This window comes from Pholis gunnellus (genome assembly GCF_910591455.1).
Source record: "Pholis gunnellus genome assembly, chromosome: 14".
NCBI classification, from domain to species: Eukaryota; Metazoa; Chordata; class Actinopteri; order Perciformes; family Pholidae; genus Pholis; species Pholis gunnellus.
Window position 1 is genome coordinate 7,011,600 of NC_136541.1, and position 22,579 is coordinate 7,034,178.

General features: G+C 39.4%; 2 protein-coding genes across 3 annotated transcripts in view; one reads left to right on the top strand and one right to left on the bottom strand.

Annotated features, from left to right (window-relative positions):
* Positions 1-656: 656 nt before the first annotated feature.
* Positions 657-22,579, bottom strand: part of fyco1b (FYVE and coiled-coil domain autophagy adaptor 1b) — a gene marked incomplete at its 5' end in the record, with an annotated part of 132,221 nt that continues 110,298 nt past the window's right edge. The window contains 18 exons of one of the 2 annotated variants that reach the window (XM_079172825.1): positions 657-2,692; positions 2,850-2,959; positions 3,617-3,827; positions 4,552-4,656; positions 5,935-6,076; positions 6,284-6,492; positions 7,796-7,936; positions 8,187-8,354; positions 8,620-8,738; positions 9,010-9,102; positions 9,464-11,911; positions 12,010-12,100; positions 13,704-13,847; positions 15,134-15,240; positions 16,930-17,055; positions 17,725-17,831; positions 18,195-18,282; positions 19,005-19,070. In XM_079172825.1, coding sequence (XP_079028951.1) covers positions 2,617-2,692; positions 2,850-2,959; positions 3,617-3,827; positions 4,552-4,656; positions 5,935-6,076; positions 6,284-6,492; positions 7,796-7,936; positions 8,187-8,354; positions 8,620-8,738; positions 9,010-9,102; positions 9,464-11,911; positions 12,010-12,100; positions 13,704-13,847; positions 15,134-15,240; positions 16,930-17,055; positions 17,725-17,831; positions 18,195-18,255 — 4,458 coding nt within the window. In that variant the 3' untranslated portion in view covers positions 657-2,616. Of the gene's footprint in view, positions 2,693-2,849; positions 2,960-3,616; positions 3,828-4,551; positions 4,657-5,934; positions 6,077-6,283; positions 6,493-7,795; positions 7,937-8,186; positions 8,355-8,619; positions 8,739-9,009; positions 9,103-9,463; positions 11,912-12,009; positions 12,101-13,703; positions 13,848-15,133; positions 15,241-16,929; positions 17,056-17,724; positions 17,832-18,194; positions 18,283-19,004; positions 19,071-22,579 lie in introns of those variants that run through there. The other variant, XM_079172824.1, reaches the window with a different exon arrangement.
* On the top strand, positions 21,147-22,196 carry LOC306705977 (chemokine XC receptor 1-like; the record flags this gene model as incomplete). The annotated part of the gene is made up of 1 exon (XM_079172889.1): positions 21,147-22,196. One exon carries the CDS (start codon positions 21,147-21,149, stop codon positions 22,194-22,196), a length of 1,050 nt encoding a protein of 349 aa, XP_079029015.1.

Genomic DNA, 22,579 nt, shown 5'->3' on the forward strand with positions numbered 1-22,579 from the left:
TACAATTAGTATGCTAGCAGCTCTGTACTGATAGATGATCATGTATAGTAGAGATGGGAAAGATCTTCAATGTGAACAGCTTGCGAGCATTCACAAAATGAAGACAACTGTACGATTCGAGAGATTATTCAATTGCTTTTGCTTGTTGTGGCTTTTAAATGCAATTGTAATGTTTTCTTGACGTCTCGTGTAATATATTCATATGCTTCTGTAGAGCACTTTGAATATCCTGGTGTTTGAATTGTGCCCTATAGATAAAAGAGTCTTCCCTAAAGTTGCTTATGTGAGGATTAAAATACCCGTATTGACATTATCACACGATATCTGATGCTGCATGTTGACAGTGAGGACAAAAGAATCACACACTATAATATTCAGCAGATACAGTAAAGTAACTCAGTCAGTTGGTTATCACACAATCCTTATGTATTTGTCCACAATCTTTAATCCATTCTATTCTAATTATTTAGTATGTAAATTATATTTCAGTTCATTTGCAGGTGAAAGCCAGAGAGTGAAAGCTTCTCTCTGTCAAATCCAGCAGTAAACATCTACAATCACACTCTCACTAGATACAGATGAAAAGAAAAAAACATTCATTAACTGGCACAAAGGCTCATGGGATACAGACGGACAAAAAGTGCATCATACAGCAGTCATGTCGCAATACGTTTTAATAGAAACTCCCATTCAACAACAACGAAACAGACAAATATCGGGCCCCAATATTTTTGGCAATATATCTCTCAGATAAGTTTAAGTGTCATTTTCTTAATCTTCTTCCTAGTGTCATGTTCAAAATACAATTTACAAAATGGTTTTAAAATACTGGAAGACATTTTTTTAATTTGAAATGAATTGTTGAGTAGCGTAGCAATGTTTCTGTAGATTCAAGTCACTATCATCAAATGATGAGTGAAGACACAGTTGAGAAATAAAAGTACATTTGAACATTAAAGCCTTCAAATAAAAAGGTCCATATGAAGACAAGTATAAAAGTGATTTTTAGACATGTATTATTTGAAGGCTGTATGCTGAGATTCACATTTATTTTTGACACGCTGCAGAACCTCACAGAGAAACAGTAAACAACTGTATAAAAGAACAAACATCTCTTCCCGTCTAGAAAAGCATGCTACAAAATGTTCTTATTATAATTATATCCGTTTCCAAAATAAACATTTTATCATCTAAAGGCTTTATGTATGTCATGAGAAAATGTCATTTCAGCTTCTATCTTCCCTAAGTTTATTACAAAATCTTCAATCTGACGATTCAAGTAACAACTAAATATTTAAAACACTAAAACCTACATCCTACATTTTGATATGTGCCCTCCCCCTTTTTTTTTTTTTTTTCACCCTCGAGGGTTAAATCTGGGAAATATGTGCACATTCTTAGTGTTTGCATGCATAGAAATCTTCAAATGCAATCATTAAAACTGCACTAAATTAAAGCCTGTTTCCTGAAGACAATTCAACCCGAATGATGTGGCGGTTTTGCAGCTTTCACAGAAGTCTTGCTACTTCCTGTTCTGCTTCATCATGATCGCAACACAAAAAAAACATTTCTTGCATTTTCTGACAGCTGAGAAGGCAACAATCGTTAGATAACGTACTGACTGAATGAGCATGAACTTTGAAACCAAGTGTCTCCACCAATAATTCTGCAACAGGACAACATCAACACGCCAATTTAAAGATGTGGTTACATGAAATACTAACTAATGTGCTAATGGAGCATGTAAAAGAAAAAAAGAGAGTTAAGGTTAGAGTTAAATTAGAGTTACATTTTTCAAACTTAAACAAAGTATTGCTTGATTAGAGATTTAGCTTAACCGTCTTTAGTGTGGTAGTTCTCTGGTAAATAACTCAAGGTGTATTAGGCCATTGTGGGCAATGTTGCAATCAATAAGCAGGATATGATTCATGGCAATATTGTATCTTTATATGTGTTTGTTTTTTCATCAATGTAACAATTCCCTAAATAATTTAAAACAGACCTTTCTGTCTGGTTCTTTTAATCATAAATATTTTCTCACTTTTCAGGGACATTCTTTTAAATCATCATGAATATTGATATGACAACATAAAATGACACATAGCACGATAGAGGAAATGTATTTTTGTCACTGTGCAAAGAGCACATTAGTCCCATTTTAAAAGACAGTAGTCTGTCTTTATGAGACGAGGCAAATAATGGGAACAAACAGTGATACATCAAGCAATTGCGCCTAAAAATGCAGCTTTACTTCTGCAAGGATGCAGTTAAATAAATGTTGCCAACAGCAGCTACATCTGTTGGTGCTGAGAAACCTGTATGTAAACAGGCAAACAAGTTCTTCTCTTTCAAATACGCAACAATCCTCCAATCATCTCAGAGAGACGTTTGATACCCTTAATGTTGAATTTAAACTACAACGTCAGGCTTTTTTAAAAGGTAGTGCCTGCTCACATTCAATAATGTAACATTGTTTTACTTTTCTTAAAATGCATCGAGGTTGGTGGACTCCAGTGGACTCTAACCCAGATGCATTGAAACTATGTGCGTGAGTTTAAACACCTCGTCTGTTTAAACAGTCAGTTTCACACCTGCTTCTCCTCCTTCCTGTCCCGTTCAGAGGAGGTCAGTTCCATCATAGACGACAGGCTTGTCTAGACTCAGATGATACAGCACTTTCTTTGAGATGAACCTGATTAACAGGAAAAACAGAGGATTTTTTTTTTTAGACGTTTGCTCCTTCCTTTCTAGTCTAGTAGAGGTCTAGGCAAATATAGCGGTTTGTGCTAAAGAGCTAACAGGATGTCTCACAAACACAAAGTTCTCACATGGAGCACACAGGGACTGACCTGGAGAAAGAGTTGTCAAAGACAAGTGTGTACTCTCCAGCGTTTCTGACTTTCAGTTCCCCCTGGATTGTCTCTCTGTGGGAGTTACAGCGAGTCAGCGGGATCAAGACCTGTGGAGAGCAAAGGATAGAAATCATGTTTGACATTAAGAGTGTCAGGATTAACCGATAATGCCAGCAAGACTTTACGAGACACGTACTGTGAAATCTCCTCTCAATATGCAATATGGAGATCGGCCTTAATGCTTTCTAGTCGCCGATCCCTGATAATGTTACATTGTTACATATCCGTGTTAAAATCAGCAAGAAGAGAGCTAGTTAACGTTAGCAGCAACAGCTAACAGCTGAAGATAGGCACTAGAGAGGGCCAATGGCAAGATTATTTTTATCAATAAAAAAATCCAAACTTATTTCCTAATCGTTTGAATTGTGTGTATTTATTCAAATAAGCACTATTGATGACTTTAACAAATGAAAGGGATATAGTTGATGATAATAAACATTTCAGCTACAGCTATTTCTGAGCTACAGACCTATTCATTCCGAATTAATTCTGAAAACTGACAATTCCTCTGACAATAACTCTGATATAAAGATTTCATATTGTGATTTAGTATTGATAATTACAGAAGAGAAATATACTTCTGCATATTTTAGTTACCTTAAGCCCTTAATTCATTCCACAAATACTGCATTTTGCTGCCGTTTGGTTGACTTTGGAGAAGTGTATCTGCCCTCGTTCCCTCTATTCATATACTGGTGTCTCACCTTGGCCTGCTCCAGTGGGGTCTCTGTACTCTCTCTGTAGACCACACTGAAGGAGATGCTCTTCGGTTCAGAGGTGAACGTCCAGGAGACCGTAGGACCAGGACTACTCATGGAGATGGGGATGGTGCTGTAACAGCTGGACTTGATGAAGAGCTCTCGAGAGCTGTCCCCAAACCCTGAGATGTCATCCACTGTGAAGAGGACGGAGAGCCTACAGCAGAGGGAATAAAACAGGATGCAAGAGAAGTTCACATGTTGTCGTACAGTGTTTGTATATCTGTGTATGTGTATGTGCTTGGGGCGAATGCAGCTAAACCAGAGATATCGTCTTTTCTATCCCATGTATTCCTCCTTGTCAAAATATGGCGCCTACATTACCCACAATGCAACCCAACCCCTGACAGATCAGTTGGTAGTTCAGTGTTGTTATGCTAGAAGGGGCTAATGTAGCTTTAAGCTGCTAGCCTCTGGTAAGCTCAGCTCTTTCTAAATCCACACCTTCACATTTATTTTTACACAAAAGGCCTTTTGGAACTTTTTTCACAAACATTATTAGACCCATAAACAGACTTTGGAGATTAAAATCAATGGTGTTCCGCTTAAAAATCCACAATCTATTCTCGTTTTGGAGATAGGATTTAGCTCTTTGCTAAATCAGATAAAATCAGTTTTCTCCATACTCACTGAACAAAACTCCCAATTACAAAGGAAGCTAGACAACATGTACCAAGTAACATTTAGGGAACTTGTCTATGCCACACATGAATTCACTTCAGGTTTCACTTCCCATTTTGAGATTTAGTGCAAAGTTTTCATCAGAAGAATACATTAGAAACTTCCTCTGAAAGTTTAAAGTCTAACCTTGTGACCGCGTCTATTCGTAAACACAACTCTGGGTTTTTGCCAGTGTAACTTTCACTGTGTGCGAAACTCACGTGAGGTCTCCAGACTTTAGCAGGCAGATCTCTGCATCCTGTACTGCAGCACTGAGGTCCTCAGTGTCATCCGAAGTGAGGTCTCCTGCACTGGCACTGCTGTTCCTAGAAAGAGTGATGGATATTCTACACTTACATAATGTAAACATACATTTGTGTCACCCTAATTAAATCCACTGTAATTAAAAAGGTAGAATACAGACAGAATCAATCAAAGTGAATTGGGAAAAACTCCTCCTCCTCCTCATCAGAAATACTCAAACAGTATTATCCATCTCTAGAAAATGGAAAGGTGTCACACAACACATAGCATCTGTTACGCCCACTGACTTTACTCTGGCCTCTTTTTGGAAGAGAGCTGTCTCTGTGTTTCAGTTCTGGCACACCCCCATTCAGTGCCTGGAGCATCCACAGAGTCATCAGTCTGTCAGTGGAGCTGGATATCAACCCCCAGATCCAGAGCTCCTGCCCCTGTTTCTCTTGGCTGTCGAGCTGTTTGTTGGCTTCTGCTGCACCTCTGTTTGGGTTGTTCCTTGGAACAGGTCTATGTAGTTACCGTCTGTCTTGGCTGGCTAGTTGTTGGGGAGTTGTTTGGTAACCAGTCTGGGTAACTTTGGGGAAGCAGTGTCGGGGTTCTCTGCCATTTACTTTGTCGTTTCAGTTTTCTCCTGTTTTGGGGCCAGTTGGGGAGCTCAGTACTGTTTTTCTGTTTGTTTCTGTACGACAGTTTAACTCCTTATGTTCTAGTTAGTGAGGGGCTTTTGTTTATTATTTTGGCCGTAGAGACCCTGACGTCCCTGCTTCCATTTTAGTTAGTTAATTTCTTATAATCATTTTATCAATAAATGTTACTCAAGTGTTCCAGCTGCCTTCTCTTTTCATTTTGCTTACATTTTTGCAAAGGTTTTTCCATAACTAGCTATGTTACTTCCTGTGAACCCCTAGACACATTAAATAGGCCGTAACAGCATTAAAAGCAAGAAAGTACACACGTAGTAGGGCTGTACAGTAACATGCCAAAATGCAAATATGTGCATGAGTTATATGACATTTTTAAGCAACGAATGCAGAAACATTTTAAAGCTGAAAAGAAAATGTAATTGAAATGAGTTAATTTAATTTTCATTCATTTTTCAAGATCGTGCTCTAGAATTGTATATATTATATTCATTATTGCAAACATTTCCAGTTTTTTGACTGTAATGACCTGCATAACTAAATGTGGAAAAGACTGAACAGTGTGTTTTGAGAGTGGCATGTTAATAATAAAAAATAAAAAAATCTATTTCTGTGATTGGTATAAATATCTCATGTGTTGGTTCACTGACTCAGTGAGCCGCACTATCAACTCCCCCGGAGAGTGAATGCATGTGAGATACTTACAGTTGTGCTGCCCCCTGCTGTCCGTGTGCAGGAGAGCAGGCGGTGGCAAAAGAGAGGGAGTCACTGTCATAGACCCCGCTCACCTCCTCCTCTGTGATGATGTCGAAAACACCATCATTCGGCTTCTCACCTTCTTCTGCTCCTAGAAAATAATAATATTTTTTCTAACATTTATTTATTTATTGTTTACTCTATTCTTACTGCACTGTGTATGCTGTTGACAACACTACCCAATTTTAAAGTTTGCAATTACCTCAGCATTTGACACGCTACGTGTGTGTGTGTGTGTGTGTGTGTGTGTGTGTGTGTGTGTGTGTGTGTGTGTGTGTGTGTGTGTGTGTTATGTTACCTGCACCAATTGTCACAGCCCTTCCAGCCTGCAGCAAACGACTGAAAGGCGTCCCTGGTGTGCTGTGAGTCACTTCCTCCTGTGGGTGGCGCTCAACTACTGCACTGTGCTGGTTGTAACAGTCGCTGCAGCAGCGCTCTCTGTGGCCGCCCTGCTGGGTGCTCACTGTGTTACTGCAGCAGTAGTAGCAGAAGGGACGCCCACACAGTCTGGGAATACACACGGTACGATTGAGATTGAGCAAAAAATTGCTTATCATTTTGAGATGTATATTATTATAGTGCAGAGAGGATTTGGTATGAAAGAAAGTAAAGCTTTTAAAAGACAGATACATTAATAAAACAAGTCAATACACAGACATGCATCAGAAAATTAACAACTGCTATTTTTGTCAAGAAATTGCCACTGAGAAACATGCATTTAAGCTGCTTTTTTAAACATTTCTGATATCCAGCAGTAAGTTGCCTTTCCAGTGATGCATTAAGTTACAATACAGGTAGCGATTACACTGCTTCTCTAATGAACTGCGTTACTCTCAGACGTGTTCGTCAACATGCTCATTGTGTAAATCCTCTCTTGCAAAATATTTGAGCCAACTGATACAATCTGACAAACATACGTGGTTTATAAATTTAAGTAATCTAGAGTCGGTTACAGAAGAATGTTGAAATGCACTTAGTAAGATGGTCATCCTTTAATTTTAGTGCAACATCACATGTTGTACAAATACAATACTTCATGTATTTTCGGTATTCAAAAGCACTGACACGACATGGAGTAGGGCTGTGTTATAGCAAGAATCTGGCAATGTGACCCCTTCTATCATGTAACATGATAGAAGGGGTTCCAATTCCATATATTGAGATTTTGAAAATCAAAAATTTGAGGAAAACTGTCATAGTATGAAGAACACCCTCATGTGCATGAAATCTGAGTGAAAAACTGTTTACTTCTCTTTACAACCAGAACAGCGGGATCTGCATGGGCATTTATCACCGTCTAAAATCAACATCACAGCATTGTAGCAACATTGTATTGTGTTTTGACAAATACCACTCAATTGGCAGTGGAAGTTATCTTACTTCACTACTGGGTTAAAGTTGGTAAGTCTAAATGGGAAGTGAAATACAGACGATAAATGTCATTGGACTTCAGTTCCCGTCACATTTCACCATCTTGACCGAAACAATCACAAAGGGAAATGTCATTCTGGTGGCAGTGATGCACTGACGGATAAATGTAACTTTTCGAAATACGAGCGAAATGTTTTCAGGGACAGCCTTCAGCTTTTTCGAATAACTGTTATATATAAATGTATACATGTGTGTATAAATTGATGTGGTAATTGTTTTTAAAGTTTTTAGAACTACAGCATTGTTTCAGAACAGTTTTTCATTGCACCACTGGTTTAAAAGTAGTGACATTGACATTAGTATTATTGTTTTACCTGGTGACATATCTATTATAAAGTAAAGTATGTTTATTTAGTATATTTACAGAGGACCATCTGACCTGCAGTTGTGCTTGCGGAGCCACCAGCTGAACTGACTGCGACAGCCCAGACAGTAGTTGACGTCCCTCTCCGTCTCCTCATCCCGCAGTTTCTGCTCAAACTCCAGGGCATCGGACTTCTGCCACAGTGCATCTTTCTCCCTGCAGAGAGCACCATCAAGACTATTTGTAAATGCACAGTATACTGCAAAATACACAATGTAGATGGTTTGTTTGTGGCCATTTGAAAACCCAAAGACATTACGCAACAAATGTAGGCGTCATGTCTCAAACCTGCGTTGTGCAGATATAAACCAAATTAACCTCACTAACAAAAAGGAAAACAAAGACATAAACAGAAAAACCCACATGTTATGCCATGCTAAATCAGAGTAAATCAGTATGCGTATACCTGATTAGTTCTACGAGCCTTTCTTCCAAATTGATTTTGGTGCGGTAAAGATCATCGAGTTCGGCAGACGTCTTAAGATCAAAGCTCTGTTTGTCCTGTGTGGCTCTCCGTAGGTTTTCACTCATCTCCTGACAGGTCTGCTGAGCTGCTGTTAGACCATCCTCAGACCTGCATTCATACAAAACACACAGGCCGATATCATGATACGTCCAAAAAAAAACATGAGGACTCTCTGGTGACTGTGATTGTGTCCATGCAGTTAGTATTTTTAGACCCGAGTTTTAAAAACAATACAGAACAAATAAGACAAATTCCTAGATGAGGCATACTAAATGAAAAATAAACATTCTGATCCAAACCCACAAGATTAAAAACATTTTTCACAGAGCTCTAATTCAGACCAGAATGTGTGCTTATGAATACAGTATCTCACCTTGATAAATTTCCTCTCAGATGGATTATCTCGTCTTCTTTCTGCTGGATGAGATTTTCAGAATCGGCCATCTGGATGTTTTTCTCCTCAATCTGTTGGCAATATCTCTGATTCTCAGCCTGAAATCAGTACAGCAAAGCAAGACATTATTTCTGGCTCTTTGCGAATCATTCCTGTGACCATAATGTTATGATTACTTCAATTCTCGATATACACAATGTAACTGGTTTCCATTATCAGTCCAAAACACACAGAACTGTACAAACATGCATTTCTACCAGGACTTAAAACATCCTTGGACTAGCCTACTTTAGTGATACTATGGGGGCCAGATTAACCTGCTAATGATAAACCAAACGTTCTGACAGATCTGGAATCAGTGTGTCTTACCTCTATCAGTTTGAATTTGTTCTCCAGTTCGACCACTTTCTCACGCTCAGTCGCCAACTTCAATTTCACTTCCTCTAACTCTTGAGTCGCAGTCTAGATGAGAATACAAATTCATCAACTGATTATTCAGCAAATATATGGTACAAATACAGAAATTATCGTAGCGTTGCTGATATTACCTTAAACATTAAACAATCTAGTAGTGTTATTAAATGCACATTAGCAACCAGGGTACGCAGATTATCGGAGGACTCTAGGTGCACTGTAGTAACCTGGTTATTGTAAATCGTTTACATGCGGCAGGACAGCAATCCGATTTTTCTTAACAACACAAATGTGCTTTCATTTTATGGTCAAATGTTCAGGATTGGAACAACTGTAACCGGGTTACTTAAGTGCATACAAACACATTAAAGTGTGCTTCATTTCTTTAGCTGAACTGTTTGTGGCTGACCTGGAGCTGGCTGCTGTGGCTCAAGGCTTGGCTGCTAAGCTGGAATCGGATAGCCTGGATCTCCTCTTTGCTAGTCTCCTGCACAGCTCCAGCCTGCTCTTTGGCCTTGCTGAGCTTTTCCTGCAGCTCCTGCTTGGTTGCCAACAACCCGTCTTCGTTATGGCGCTGATCGAGCAGTCGCTGGTTCTCCTGTCTCAGCTGCTCCATGTAGGTGTTCAGCCTCTCTGTCTCCCGAGCTGCCTCCTCGTCCAGCTCTTGAAGCCTCGTTGACAAGCCCTCCCAGCGCAGACGAGCCTCTTCGTTCTCAGCAGTGAGCATACACACATGCACGCCAAGTTCAGCTGTTTCTGTGTTGGCTCTGTGGAGCGCCTCCCCGGATTCACTGATCTCCAGACACAAGCCCTCGTAACGCAACTTCAGTTTATTGAGCTCCTCTCTGGAGGCCGTCACCTCCGCAGCCAGGCCTGCTCGAGCCTGAGCCTCACCGTCACGCTCCCGGATAAGAGCCTCTTCTCGCTCCCGGGATCGGAGAATCTCATCCACATGCCGGCGGTTCAGCTCCTCCACCTGGGCTTTGAGTTGCTCTGCTAAGACACGGAGGTCCTCCCTGGAGGACTCTGTCACTTCCTGAAGGGCCTGAACCTTCATCCGCTCCTCAGTTCCTGCTAGAAGCTGAGCCCTGAGCTCCACCACCTCGTCCTGGAGCCGGTGCACCTCCCTTAGGTTGAGGTCCAGCTGAGCCTCAGCTATAACTAGCCTGAACGGGACCTCTTTGGTTTCCACTGAGGATTTCTGATGCTCATCATGAAGCTTCTGCATCTTTTCATTGCTCTCTGCAGCTCCTTTTTCAGCATGAAGCTCCCCAGTCCTGCTCTCCAGCTCCTCTGCCCTAGCTTGCAGATGCCCACATTCGACAGTCTGGTCTCTCAGTTTCGTCTCGGTTTCCTGGAGTTTTTCAAGTAACTCTGCTTGGCTTCTTTGGGACACAATGAGGCTCTTGTCCAACTGCTCAGCTTTGGCAGTAAGTGAGTCCAGTTCCTGTTGAGTTGTGGCCGACCGTTTCTTCAACGAGGTCTGGACCTCAAGAAGCTCCCTGTTCTCATGCTCTAGCTTCTTTATTTGAGCATCACATACTTCCTTCTGGACGAGCGCCTTCTGGGCAATCTCCTCCAAATGCAGGTTTTCATCTAGAAGCTTCTTCTCCCTATCTTCCACGCACATCTTTGCAGCCTCAACTCGGCCCTTTAGGTGCTTCTCAGAAGCCCTGAAAGAAGCTAGCTGGTCGAACAAGGCGGTCCTGCTCTCAGTCAGCTCTGTAATGCTCCCCTCACTCTTCTTAACTGTTTGGAGTAGCTTAGCATTTATTTCCATGAGATTGCTGCATTTGGTTTTGTAGTCCTCGAGGTTCTCAGAGGAAGCAACTTCATTATCAGCCAGTCGAGAGTTCAGACTTTCTTTCTCAACATTTAGCTTCTCCAACTGCTCTTCAAAATGCTTGATTTTCTCTGAACTAAAGGCGAGCTCTTTCTCTCGTTTTTTTAGAGCCGTTCTTACATCCAGCAGCTGGCTCTCGAGTTCCTCATTCTGACTACTACTCACGCTACATATCTGCCCTACCTCGACCCTCTCCCCATGCAGTCTTTTCCTCAGGTCCTCTGCCTGTCGTTCTCTGCACTCCAGTGACGCTTGTAGATCCTGAAGCTGGGCTCTCAAGTTCCCCGTCTCTTTCTCTTTCAAACTCAGCGCCCCCTGAATTCGACCAACTGCACTTTGGAGCTCCTCCAACCGCTTGAGCGCCGCCTCATGTTCGTCATGGGCTCCGGATTTTACTTTAGCCAGCTTCGCCTCACTGTTCCTCAACTCTTCTTCCCTGAGTTTTAGTTCCTGGGACAGACGCTCAGAGTGCCTGGCCCTGTCCTCAGCCTCTCTCTTTGCCCCCATCCTTTCCTCCTCCGTTGTATTGAGTTTATCCAGGAGTTCCTGGATTTTCCAGGCTGAGTCGCGGTAGCTCGTGGTTTGTTGTCCCTTTTCTTTAAGAGCCTCATCCAACTTAGAAAGAAGCTCCATATTTTTGTCCTCAGCAGCTGTGAGTCTGTCTTTAAGTTCCCTGGTTAATTCTTCGCTACAGGTTTGAAGTTGATTTGCTCTCTCCTGATGATCTGTTTCTTTGTTACTTTGGGCTGCTGTAGATGCAGAGTCACCAGAGGACTTCTGAGCTGCCAACAGCTGGCCTTGAAGGTCCTTAACCACATCTTTCAGCTCAGCAGCCTCTTTCCCTAACGCCTGAACCCGTACCAGAAGCTCCTGCTGTTTCAGCTCGGACTGGTCGAGCTCAATGCGGAGGTTCTCTGCAATACTGCAAGGAGAGGGTTCCCCCAGTTCCCCCAATTCCCCCAGTTCACCAAGGAGACTGTGACTGAGGTCTGAGACTGGGACAAACTCATGCACCTGGTCAGAGAATGGAACAAGAGAACATTCAAGTTTGAATGTCACATTTGGTCAAATATTTGTGCAGGATTGTCTATGTTTAGTATGTATTTAAGTACCTGTGAGTAGCCGCTAACGAGACTGTTGATGCTGGAGCAGCGACTGGGAGGCCTCCACACATAAGCTGCTGAGGCGGTACCCAAAGTTCGCCTTTGACATAATGAGATACCAAATATTAAGATCATTAACAACTGGTAAAGACAAAGAGTAAGATAAAGATGACATCCAACTGATAAAAAAACAAAACACTTTACACAAAAGAGGAACTGAAAAAAGTATTTAGGTAGCTCTATAGCAACTGTATTTTATGGGTCTACTAATTTCCTCATATTTTCCAAAGAAATTTCCCAGAATGGACGATGTAATATGGTACAACTTATACAAAAGGTAAATCAAGACAAAGCCCTTAAACAGTACGAATACTAAGTACATACTAATTGTGCATGTTTTTAAGAAAGAACCAGGAAATGATGCAATAGCTAGAGAACATAATAGGTTGAGGTTTTTATGTCGTTGCTAATTTTCAGAGGAACTTCCTTGAAAGAATTGCAAAAAATGAGTCACTTAATGACTTAAGTGTGTGTCAAATTTAATGTATTTGTTAAAACCTACAACATTTTATTTGTTAAAAAAATATATATTAATAAAAATAATATTTTTTTTTAATATGTTTGCCTGTAATTCACAACTGCACAGTTTACATTTCTGCATGTTCAGCTTATATCTTGTGCATCAATTATTACTATGTACTTTTCAATTGTTTTCTAGGAAATTATTACCAATAATGTCATGTGATCGTATTTCCTCAAGCAAATTGTTGCAAAGTTCCCGTGCCCTGATTGCAACAACACCTTAACACGTACTATTTTGCATTCAGACTTCACAAGAAATTAGGTCAGTAACTTAAGTAAGCCTTAAGTTACTGTCATGATTCATGTTAAAACAACTAACTGGGTTTGGGCGGCTGTGTAATTTCAGGCTACTCATGGTAAATAGCAATTGGAACAAGAAATTACAAAAACACAAGGCACTTTCACCATAATGTACATACTTTATCTACACCGTACAATATATTGCTCTGTAACAGCCCTCGAAAGAAATACTGCATTTGTGAATTTTATTTTCTTCATTCTTGTTCATAATGTGTGTGACAGGTGTTGATTCAACCCTTTCTCAGGTATTCTTCCAGACCATTGTGTTGTTCTAGGTGTTGCTGCACTGCATTACATTGTGAGATTTAACCAGTAAGCCCAATAATGCGATGCACAACAACAACACAAATTAGGCCTTTTAAAAAAAAAACTGTGTCCGCTGCCTGTAGAGTGACTGCAAATTGATGAGAAGGAAGTGAAAAGTTTTGGCAAAGGTGCTGACGTGAGGAACAGTGATCAGCGCTCACACATTGTCGACACCCACTGACTCACACACACACATTTATACACACTTAAGCAAAAAAAAAAAAGAGCTGTGAATGTGCAGAGTGATCAGATAATTAAGTGTTACTTCAAGTTGTGAAATACTCAATATTGCTTCACCACAATTCTACATTAACTGCACTAAACTGGGGTGTTTTTCAAATTACTTAAGGTCTGTCTCCGATAAATTTACAAAGAATTTTCAACCCCGAGGCGGAAGGATTAGAAGCTTTTATTTCTTACGCGTCTGTTTTTTTCATCTAAAACAATATCCAGAATCAACCTTGTGTTTCTCCTCAAAAGGAAAGTGTAAACAGATAATTGTCGGCATGTTTTACCTCGCAAAGTTTGGCCAATCTGCATCCAGGTCGTAACCTCTGGCTGCCACGTCAAATTGGATCTGGTTGAGCTCATAAAGATGGTTGATTATGTCAGCAGTGACATGAGACTTAAGGAAGGGACTCCGGGCATAGTACCAGTCGCTGTGTGGGAAGAATACAAACAAAAAAAACACCAAACACAATGCTGAGGAGAAGGCGAACACACACGAATTTATTTAATTTGACCGATTACAATGTTGTATACTGTTGATTAGGCAATGAGATTTAACGTTATACTGTGCTATTCATGATGAGACCAAATAAAATAATAATCACTGATCACATGCAGCATAAATAAAAGCATGAAAAATAAAAGGTACTATATAAACCGGTGATTGATTAAGTACCTTTCTAGGGGTTTGAAACAATTCATTTAAAGATCTTGATTCTTACTCATGACTCTCAAATGTAAAAAATCAATTTACGACATTCTTAATAAAGAAAGCCTAACTCAACCACAAGAGACACTGTGCAGCACTCACACTCGAGAGTTATCTGGTGGTTCATCTTCAAAAAAGGCAAGCAATTTGGCGCAATTAAGATATAATTATTTAATTATTTAATTAGAAAGACTGTTCCAGGAAATGTTCTGTTTAAAACAAGGAACATTTAGAAATATATAATCACAAATAAACTGAAGAGATAAAGAAGTAGTGATACATAACTCAAGGATTAGTTTAGGGACAATATGGGAAATGTGATAATCTGCTTTCTTGCTGAGAGTTAGACGAGAAGATTGATATCACTCTCGTGTCTGTACGGATAGAGCCCGGCTAGCTGGCTGTTTCCCCTGTTTCCAGTCCTTATGCTAAGCTATGCTAACCAGCTGTAGCTTCACATTTACAAACACGAGAGTGTTATTAAGCTTCTCATCTAACTCTTGGCAAGAAAGAAAATAAGCATATTTATCTTTTCTAAATACAAACATAGCACTTGAAAGAATGTAATTAAGTGTTTCAGGTTCCAGGAGAGTCTTTAACTTAATTTCCTTTTGCCCAACGCTCTCTTGAAATGGCAACGTAAATCACAAAAGGCTATCCTGGTTAAATGAAGCAGAAATTAAATTGACACTAGGTTTGATGAACGGCTGAGGAAGTGAGACGTGACTGTAGGTGTCTATGGTTGGACTAAGTGGCGGTTGTGTTTTCTGTGAAAACAGAAATAAGACGTTAATCAGGAAGGGAGAGTCGCACCATAAAGCACAAACATGAAGGGTTCATAAAGTATGAACATGTATCAGCAGCTTGAAGGAAAAAAGTTCTATCTATATATACACATCTCTATAGATATATATATATATATATATATATATATATATATATATATATATATATATATATATATATATAAAACGTGGTTGTGTATAGAAAGAGTATGTTCTCTCTTACCTTGTGGCCTTCTGGTTTACAAAACACTGCTGCAATGTGTCAGCAAGACGCTGGTGAACGAGTGAGTAGCGGATGAAGGCCCTTCCTTTCCCCAGTGAGGTCTTCAACTGAGGACAGACAAAAATATACACACACACACACACACAGACATTACCTCTCTGCAACGTGAACTGACCTCAGTAGTCAGTGTTCTTTATAGTCCAGTCAGTATCATAAAGGTCAAACTATTTTTACATAAAGTGGCTCCTTTCTAAATAATCTCTACTTAAATGTGGCAACATTAAATAACTAGGAATTAGTGATATCTTTCATTATTGATTAGTCTGGCCATTACTTTCTCTCATAGTCGATAACTATTTGGTCTATAAAATGAAAGCCCAGGGTTTAAGATGACGTCTTCAATTGTCTTGTTCCCCCCCCCCCCCCCCCCAACAGTCCAAAATCCAAAGATACTGACAAGGCTTACAATGAATGTAATGAGGCCATGGGAAAGTATGATTTATTTGCTTGATAAATGACTCAAATGCAATTAAAAGAGTTGTCTATGCAGTGTCATCACTGCTCTAAATGTACAGTATCTGTCAGTACATCCAGACTCTCCAAAACATTAGCAGATGGAGGGATTTAAGTAAGACAACAGACCCACAGATCTACCAGAAGGACACCAGCTGGAGACTGATTTACATCAGAGACTGACCGACAAGAAACAAGAAGAGTGAAAGAAAAGTAAAAGTAAAATGCTCACAATAATGTGCCACTCACTTATTACTTATTTCCCTAATGAAAGGAACAATGGCACTGCACTGGAGCCCAACAATCATTCGATACTGAACTGAATTCCAAAAGAGGATGTTAGATGTGTATTCTCTTGCAATGTTAGTGTACAATAATTAAAACACATCAGTAAAACACTTTTTTAAAAAGGTGACGGCACCGTCATATCCAGAAAAGCAGCAATAACAAAAGGACAGTGAAGTCTTGACACGTCATGTTTACATTTTGAAAGGGTAAATAATATCCACACCAGATTAGCAGCTATTTACTTACATTTTAGAGAGTGAAGCTGAAACAACCAGTCAAACAAACAATCAGGCAATAGCCAGAAAATAAATGGACCAATATTTAGACAGTGATTCATTGTAAAAGGCTTTTTGCAAGCAGAGAAGACAAAAATGTGCTGGTTCCATCTCCTTAAATGTGAGCATTTGCTGCTTTTCTCTGACGTATACGACAGTAAATTGAAAACCTTCTGAACTGTTGGTCAGACAAAACTCACGATTTGAAGAGGTCACCTTTTGGTGATGGGCATCATCAGTGTTCTTACATTTTATCGGCTACACTATTAATCGAGTACATAATAAGCATATTCATTGATAATGAAAATAATTGTAAGTTGCAATCATATGAGAGAGAAAAACATGGCCCGTGTGTGATTGCACCCTAAAGGGCAAAATCTACAGAAAACATTACATTTGTAAATAACTCTTTGAAGCTTTTTAAGCACAAAAACTCAGGTAAAAGACAAGCAACTAATTAAATATAGTATAATGAGGACTAGTTCAACTACAGTAATTTCAGTATGAAGCTCACCAACAGTGAATTCCCAGGATAGAAGGTGAGGAAAAAGGTGTAAGGCAGCAAGTGAATTAGCAGCACAGAGTCTTACTGTGCCTGATTCACCTGAGGATTAGTTACATGGTTATGTGCATTCGAGTGTCTCCATGTGTTGCACGACATGGCAGTGCTGAAACGACGAGGGTGACTGTGTGTGTGTGTGTGTTGCAGAGGAGGATTACCTCAGCGATGGACTTAACAAAACGGATGCCATCATTAGCTCCCTTGATCTTAATCAGGCAGTCGCAGAAGTAATCCCAGTAGTCTTTCCTCTGACCAAGAAAGGTTGTCTTCTCTTTCTGGTCAAACTGAGAAAGAAACATTACCTCATTATTGCATAATTAATGTTACATATATATTATAAAATGTCTTCAGCGGTATGGATTGTACAAAAGGGTTTTTCTGGCACGGCCGTGTGTAAATATTTAATGTTAATGGTAGAAATTTTAATTAATACGATTCCTATGAACTTCCTCCATGTTACACCTTTGTCTCTCTAGAGCTGTGGTTCCCAATCTGTGGGTCGGGAGACCTTCAAAGTGTCACAAGATGAATTCAACGGGTCAAATGTGCGACACACATTTTTCTTTTTTTAGTTGTGACATACTCATAGCTTAGGGTCTCTGTTAGAGAGGCTTGGAGGAAAAGAAAATGACTCTTTAGTGTTTCAATTTAAAAAGGTTCACAACCCAAAAAAGGTTGAGAATCACTAGTCACGAGAACTGGTTCCCAGTCTTTTTAACTTGTGACCTTTTGGATCAAAGCAATCCTTAGTCACAACCCCTTTGTCACATATGTTTGAGACCCAAAAGTTGATGTTCGCTCCTCAGGTTGTTTCATTTTAATAGTTTGTTGAAGCCTGAATAGTTAAACCCATGACTAAACACAGCACAAAAATTACATGATCATTTCGAAAACACAAACCAGATCATCCTGATGAACTCTCAACAAAACGTGTACGGTGTGCGACTTCATACCTGTAGCAGGTACTCTAGTTTATAGAAGAACTTGTGCAGGTTGGCGCTGTCGTCGGTTACAGGTTCACCACACTCGTTGTGTTCTTTACTCAACTCAAACACAGCATCTAAACCAGACGGTAACAGCATCGTTAACACACACAAATATCAAGATGTGTCCTTGTGTTCACACAGAAGGCAAAACAATAGAATAATCTGCACAGTTTATTGCTCTCATAATATTTTTTGTCAGTCATTGATCTACATGCACAAAACATTTCCACATGAAAATCTATCATCGATCTAAGTTTTGCAATAATTCTGGGAGCGAGATACTTTCTGCAGATTCTACTATGTTTTTGCCTTGACACATCCTGTTTGGAGACACATACATCCTGTATGCCAACTTCAAACAGTAAACAATAACAAGCATGCATTGTATTGTAAGACACTGTAAGGTATGGTGCTCATTGTGAGTGTGAACTAGTTACCATGCAGATCTCTGATTATCCTCTGCAGTTGATTGTCTCCAACTGATGAGGGGGAGGCCATGGCTGGCTTACAGTTTAGTCAGGGAATCTGTATGTGAGATGAAAATGACAGAGATTGTGAGTATTTGTGGAATTATCCTCATGATATAAACACTGTTCATCATATCCCTGAATTGTCCATGATATACCTGAGCCCAAACATCTAAATAGTAATTACAGCATGAGACTGTAAACATATGCCAGAGCTGCTACTACATGGAGGTAAACACAAACATAGTGCATCCTAAACTAGTTTCACCCCTGCTTTTTCCATAAACACTACATTGTATTCTTTCCAAACCTTCAAAGTCTTAGACAAATATGACAACGCTAATACCCCAGAGGGGTCCATGAACTTGTTAAGAGGAAGAAACCAGAGACATTAGCTCAGAGAAGTTAGCAAACATTTGCCTACAGTCAGAAGAGGAACAACATTTGCATGACGACGAAAGACTAAAGCCTATCCCTGTTTGCAGCGACAGTATCAATGACAGGCGACTGACAACATGCTTTATGTATTGTTATCTACGGGCGGCACAACAAACCAGCAAAAATGACTTAAATCACTTTCAAACGGCTTCAAAATGCAACAAACATAAACATAAACATCGATGTGTCAAAGCTGGCGAGCGCTATCCTACATGCACCTGTTCCCAGCTCTTCAGTTCCTGGTCGTATTGTATGTAAATTTCTGTTACAAACCATCGCAGTTTGGTTGTAAGTAAAGCGAAACACTTCAATATTGAATAAACAGTTGAATAACAAACGTACTTGATGTGTAAAACTGTCCAGAGTGTCCTATTTGTAGATGATACAGCAGAAACTTGCTACCCGTTGAGGGGCGGGGACTGTGGATGATTGACAGGTGTAACGGATCAATGGCTTCAGCTGCTACTGCTGAAATCTGTCCTAGTTTGGTTGAGAGACAAATGATAAATAAACAGAATGAAGCTGAGACGTGTCGTGCTTCATGAAACCTAATATTTCATGGACTATATTATACCAGACATCCTTTGTTTATTTCATCTAAAACTACGATGATTGCACACTTAGACGGGAATTTTTATGTAAAAATATATTTTTGTGGACCAGTAGATAACTCATGACATCAAGATGTATTGTATAATATGCAAAAACATGTATCATGTACTACAAAAGATACATCTAAATATTTATTTTTAATAGCCTATAATCAAAACCTTTATTTGAATAACGTCTTTATTTTATTTTGTTGATATTAAATAATTATGTTTTATTTATTATTTTGTTATTGTGTGAATAATATTAAAACCCAATAAAAACTAAATTAAAATAGAAATAAAAAAAGATTCTCCAGGAGGCCCAAATCAGAGGACTGTTAGATACAACAAAAACAAACAAAAAAACAATGACGATTTCATCCTTGGCATTTTTCACCTTTTTGTGACAATATATAGGAGACTCTCGAAATAAAGTCAATGCCTCCTCCATTCTTGTTTGTAATCCTGGGTCAAAGTTGTAAGAAACTGAGAAAGTGCTTTACTCAAGTGTAACAGTTAATGTAACATCATGCAAAATGGAATCTGTTTGTTTTTTGTTAAATTCTGAGAGTATTCAATATTGAAGAGTAATGGCCGCTAAAAACAAGTATTCACGATTCAAATTAAAGGAAACAAGTCTTTTCACATTCGTCACTTGCGTAGGTGATCCGAAAATGAAGTTGGATTTCTGTTCACCTTTGTGGTTGATACTTAAGGAACAATTCCCAGTTCCAATAATACTTGCATGAAGGACTCTGGTGTGTGCAGATAGCCTGTAAGTTTCCACATTTCTCATTTATTTGTTGTAGTGAGGATCTGTCATGATACTGAATTTAAGTTTAGAATGTTTTGTGTTTAGTAAAAAGTACATTTTTACTGAAATATTTGTATCTTTTCATTTCACCCTGTCAGTGTAATACGAAAGACAGAAATTAAAGTATGAATGCTTTATCTCCTTATTTCAAGAATGTAGCTTTAAAGAAATCTTTAGAAAGTAGCCATGCGGATAGTTATGGATTTATAGCGTTAGAGGCACTTGACAATTATTTCAGCAGCAACCTTACTGCCACAAAAACAGTTCCTTAACTGTTCATAGTAAAGTCTGTGGATAGTCCAGATTATTAAGAACACTGTTGATGGAAAGAGACTGTTGCTGGTCAATTGTTTAAAGGTGCTGAAAACACATTTTCTCAATCAAATGTTTATGTTTTGGCATCCAAAATGAAAAAAGTGAGCATGGCTCAGCTGGATGCAGGTGTTGTCATGTATTTCTGCTTAACAAACAACATTAGACTTAAAATGTGAGAACAGTTGTGGGACTGTGTTGCCAACACTGACAGAGGTTTCACGCACCAATCTTAACAAATAAGTGCTAATATCATAATGAAATATGTTTTTTTCTCTCTAAACTGTAACTTTGAGTGTCGTTTATTCAGTCATGAAAATTAAATGGTATGCAGGAATTTGAAAACAAGTTTCCAGTGCCTGTAAATATATATCTTTTTTTTCAAAGTTGTAAGCACCACAAAAAAAGTGTTGGCGGAAGAAACTTTGGATGAATATCTTAGAGTCTAAGCAAATAAAACCAAAGCTATCTACATGGCTGAATAACACCAAACATAAGTAAGGAAATATGATGTTTTTGTAATTTGGGTAAAGTGACCCTCTGAGATATAATAACCACATGTTCCAGACAAAATGACGTCATGTATCAAGAGAATGATACAACAAGTTATTAACATGTTAACTGATGAAATGGTGACATAAATATATGAAAAACATGTTTCCAATGTAATCATCACATTCACTTCTGTATCATTTAATCTGTCCAATTGGATTTACCGCTCTAACGAAGCCTTTTCCAATTTAGACTTTCTCTTCTTGCTGTGGAAATATGGCAACAACTGACTCAACCTTCGACGCAACCACAGAAAACTATTCCAACTATGACTACTCCGATGATTATGAAGATGAAATGTGCAACAAAGCAAGCGTCATACAGTTTGGAGCGATGTTCACTACAGTGCTCTTCTCCATCGTGGTCATCCTCAGTCTGTTGGGCAACAGCTTGGTCATTGTGATTCTGACCAAGTATGAGAATGTCAAATCCCTCACCAACGCTTTCATCCTGAACCTGGCTGTATCGGATCTCTTCTTCACCGCAGGTCTGCCCTTCTGGGTCTACGATCATGTGAATGGATGGACTTTAGGGGAACATACATGCAAAATGGTCATCTTTGTCTTCCACGTTGGTTTCTATAGCAGTGGTATCTTCCTCATCCTGATGACTGCTCACCGTTACGTAGCTGTCATGAATCCTCTGTCTGGCATTGTGTCCACCACAGGCACCTACAGTGTCGTGACGTGTGTGATCGTTTGGGCCGTGAGTACGTTGGTTGCCAGTCCAGCCTTCATTTCCACTGGAGGGGACCAGAAACATTGTGGACATGCAAATTCTTACTGGAAGTTATGGGGAATCTATCAGCAAAATGTTCTCTTCATATTGAGTTCGGTGGTGTTCATTTTTTGCTATTCTCAGATCATGTGCAGGTTGCTGCGTCCTACCGCACAAAGAAGAAAGAACAAAACTTTAAAACTCATTTTTTCTCTCACGGTTGTTTTCTTTGTAGGCTGGGCACCTTACAATATAGTGATATTTCTAAAGTCGTTGTCTTTCTGGCACCAAACAACCGTCGACTCAAAGATTTTGGCTGAAATGTGTGAAGCATCAAAATCACTGAATTACACCTTTTACATCAGCCGACTTCTTGCCTTTTCACACTGCTGCCTCAACCCTGTGTTTTATGTGTTTGTGGGGGTTAAATTCAAAAACCACTTGAAGAAATTGCTGAAAGGCTGGGGTCACAGGAACAGCGGCATCGGCAATAGGCAAAGCCGACTCACAATCACATCGCTAACAAGCGGTGAAGAGTTTTCGATGTAGTTGATACAGAGAGCTGTAATGAAACCAGAAATACCGGGTTCTAAGAAAGAAGTGTCATGCTAATTATGTCAAACCACGAAAAGTAAACACAAAATAAAAGCACAGAAAATATTGAGGTTATTGAGTTGGCAAACCCTGTCTGACTTTTACATCAGACAAACTAACCTTTATAGTTTCTAGATAGCATGGAAATGTTGTTTCATCCTTCTGATCAATGAGTATTCACAAAAAAGACATTCCCTCTTAAGATCATATGTACGTAGGACATATGAGACACACCACCCCCTCTGTTGGAATCTGGTAAGAAGTCAAACTGTAAAAATTACAAGAACCAACCATACTTAACTCAAAATACTGGCTTACTAGCAGTATGTCATGATGTA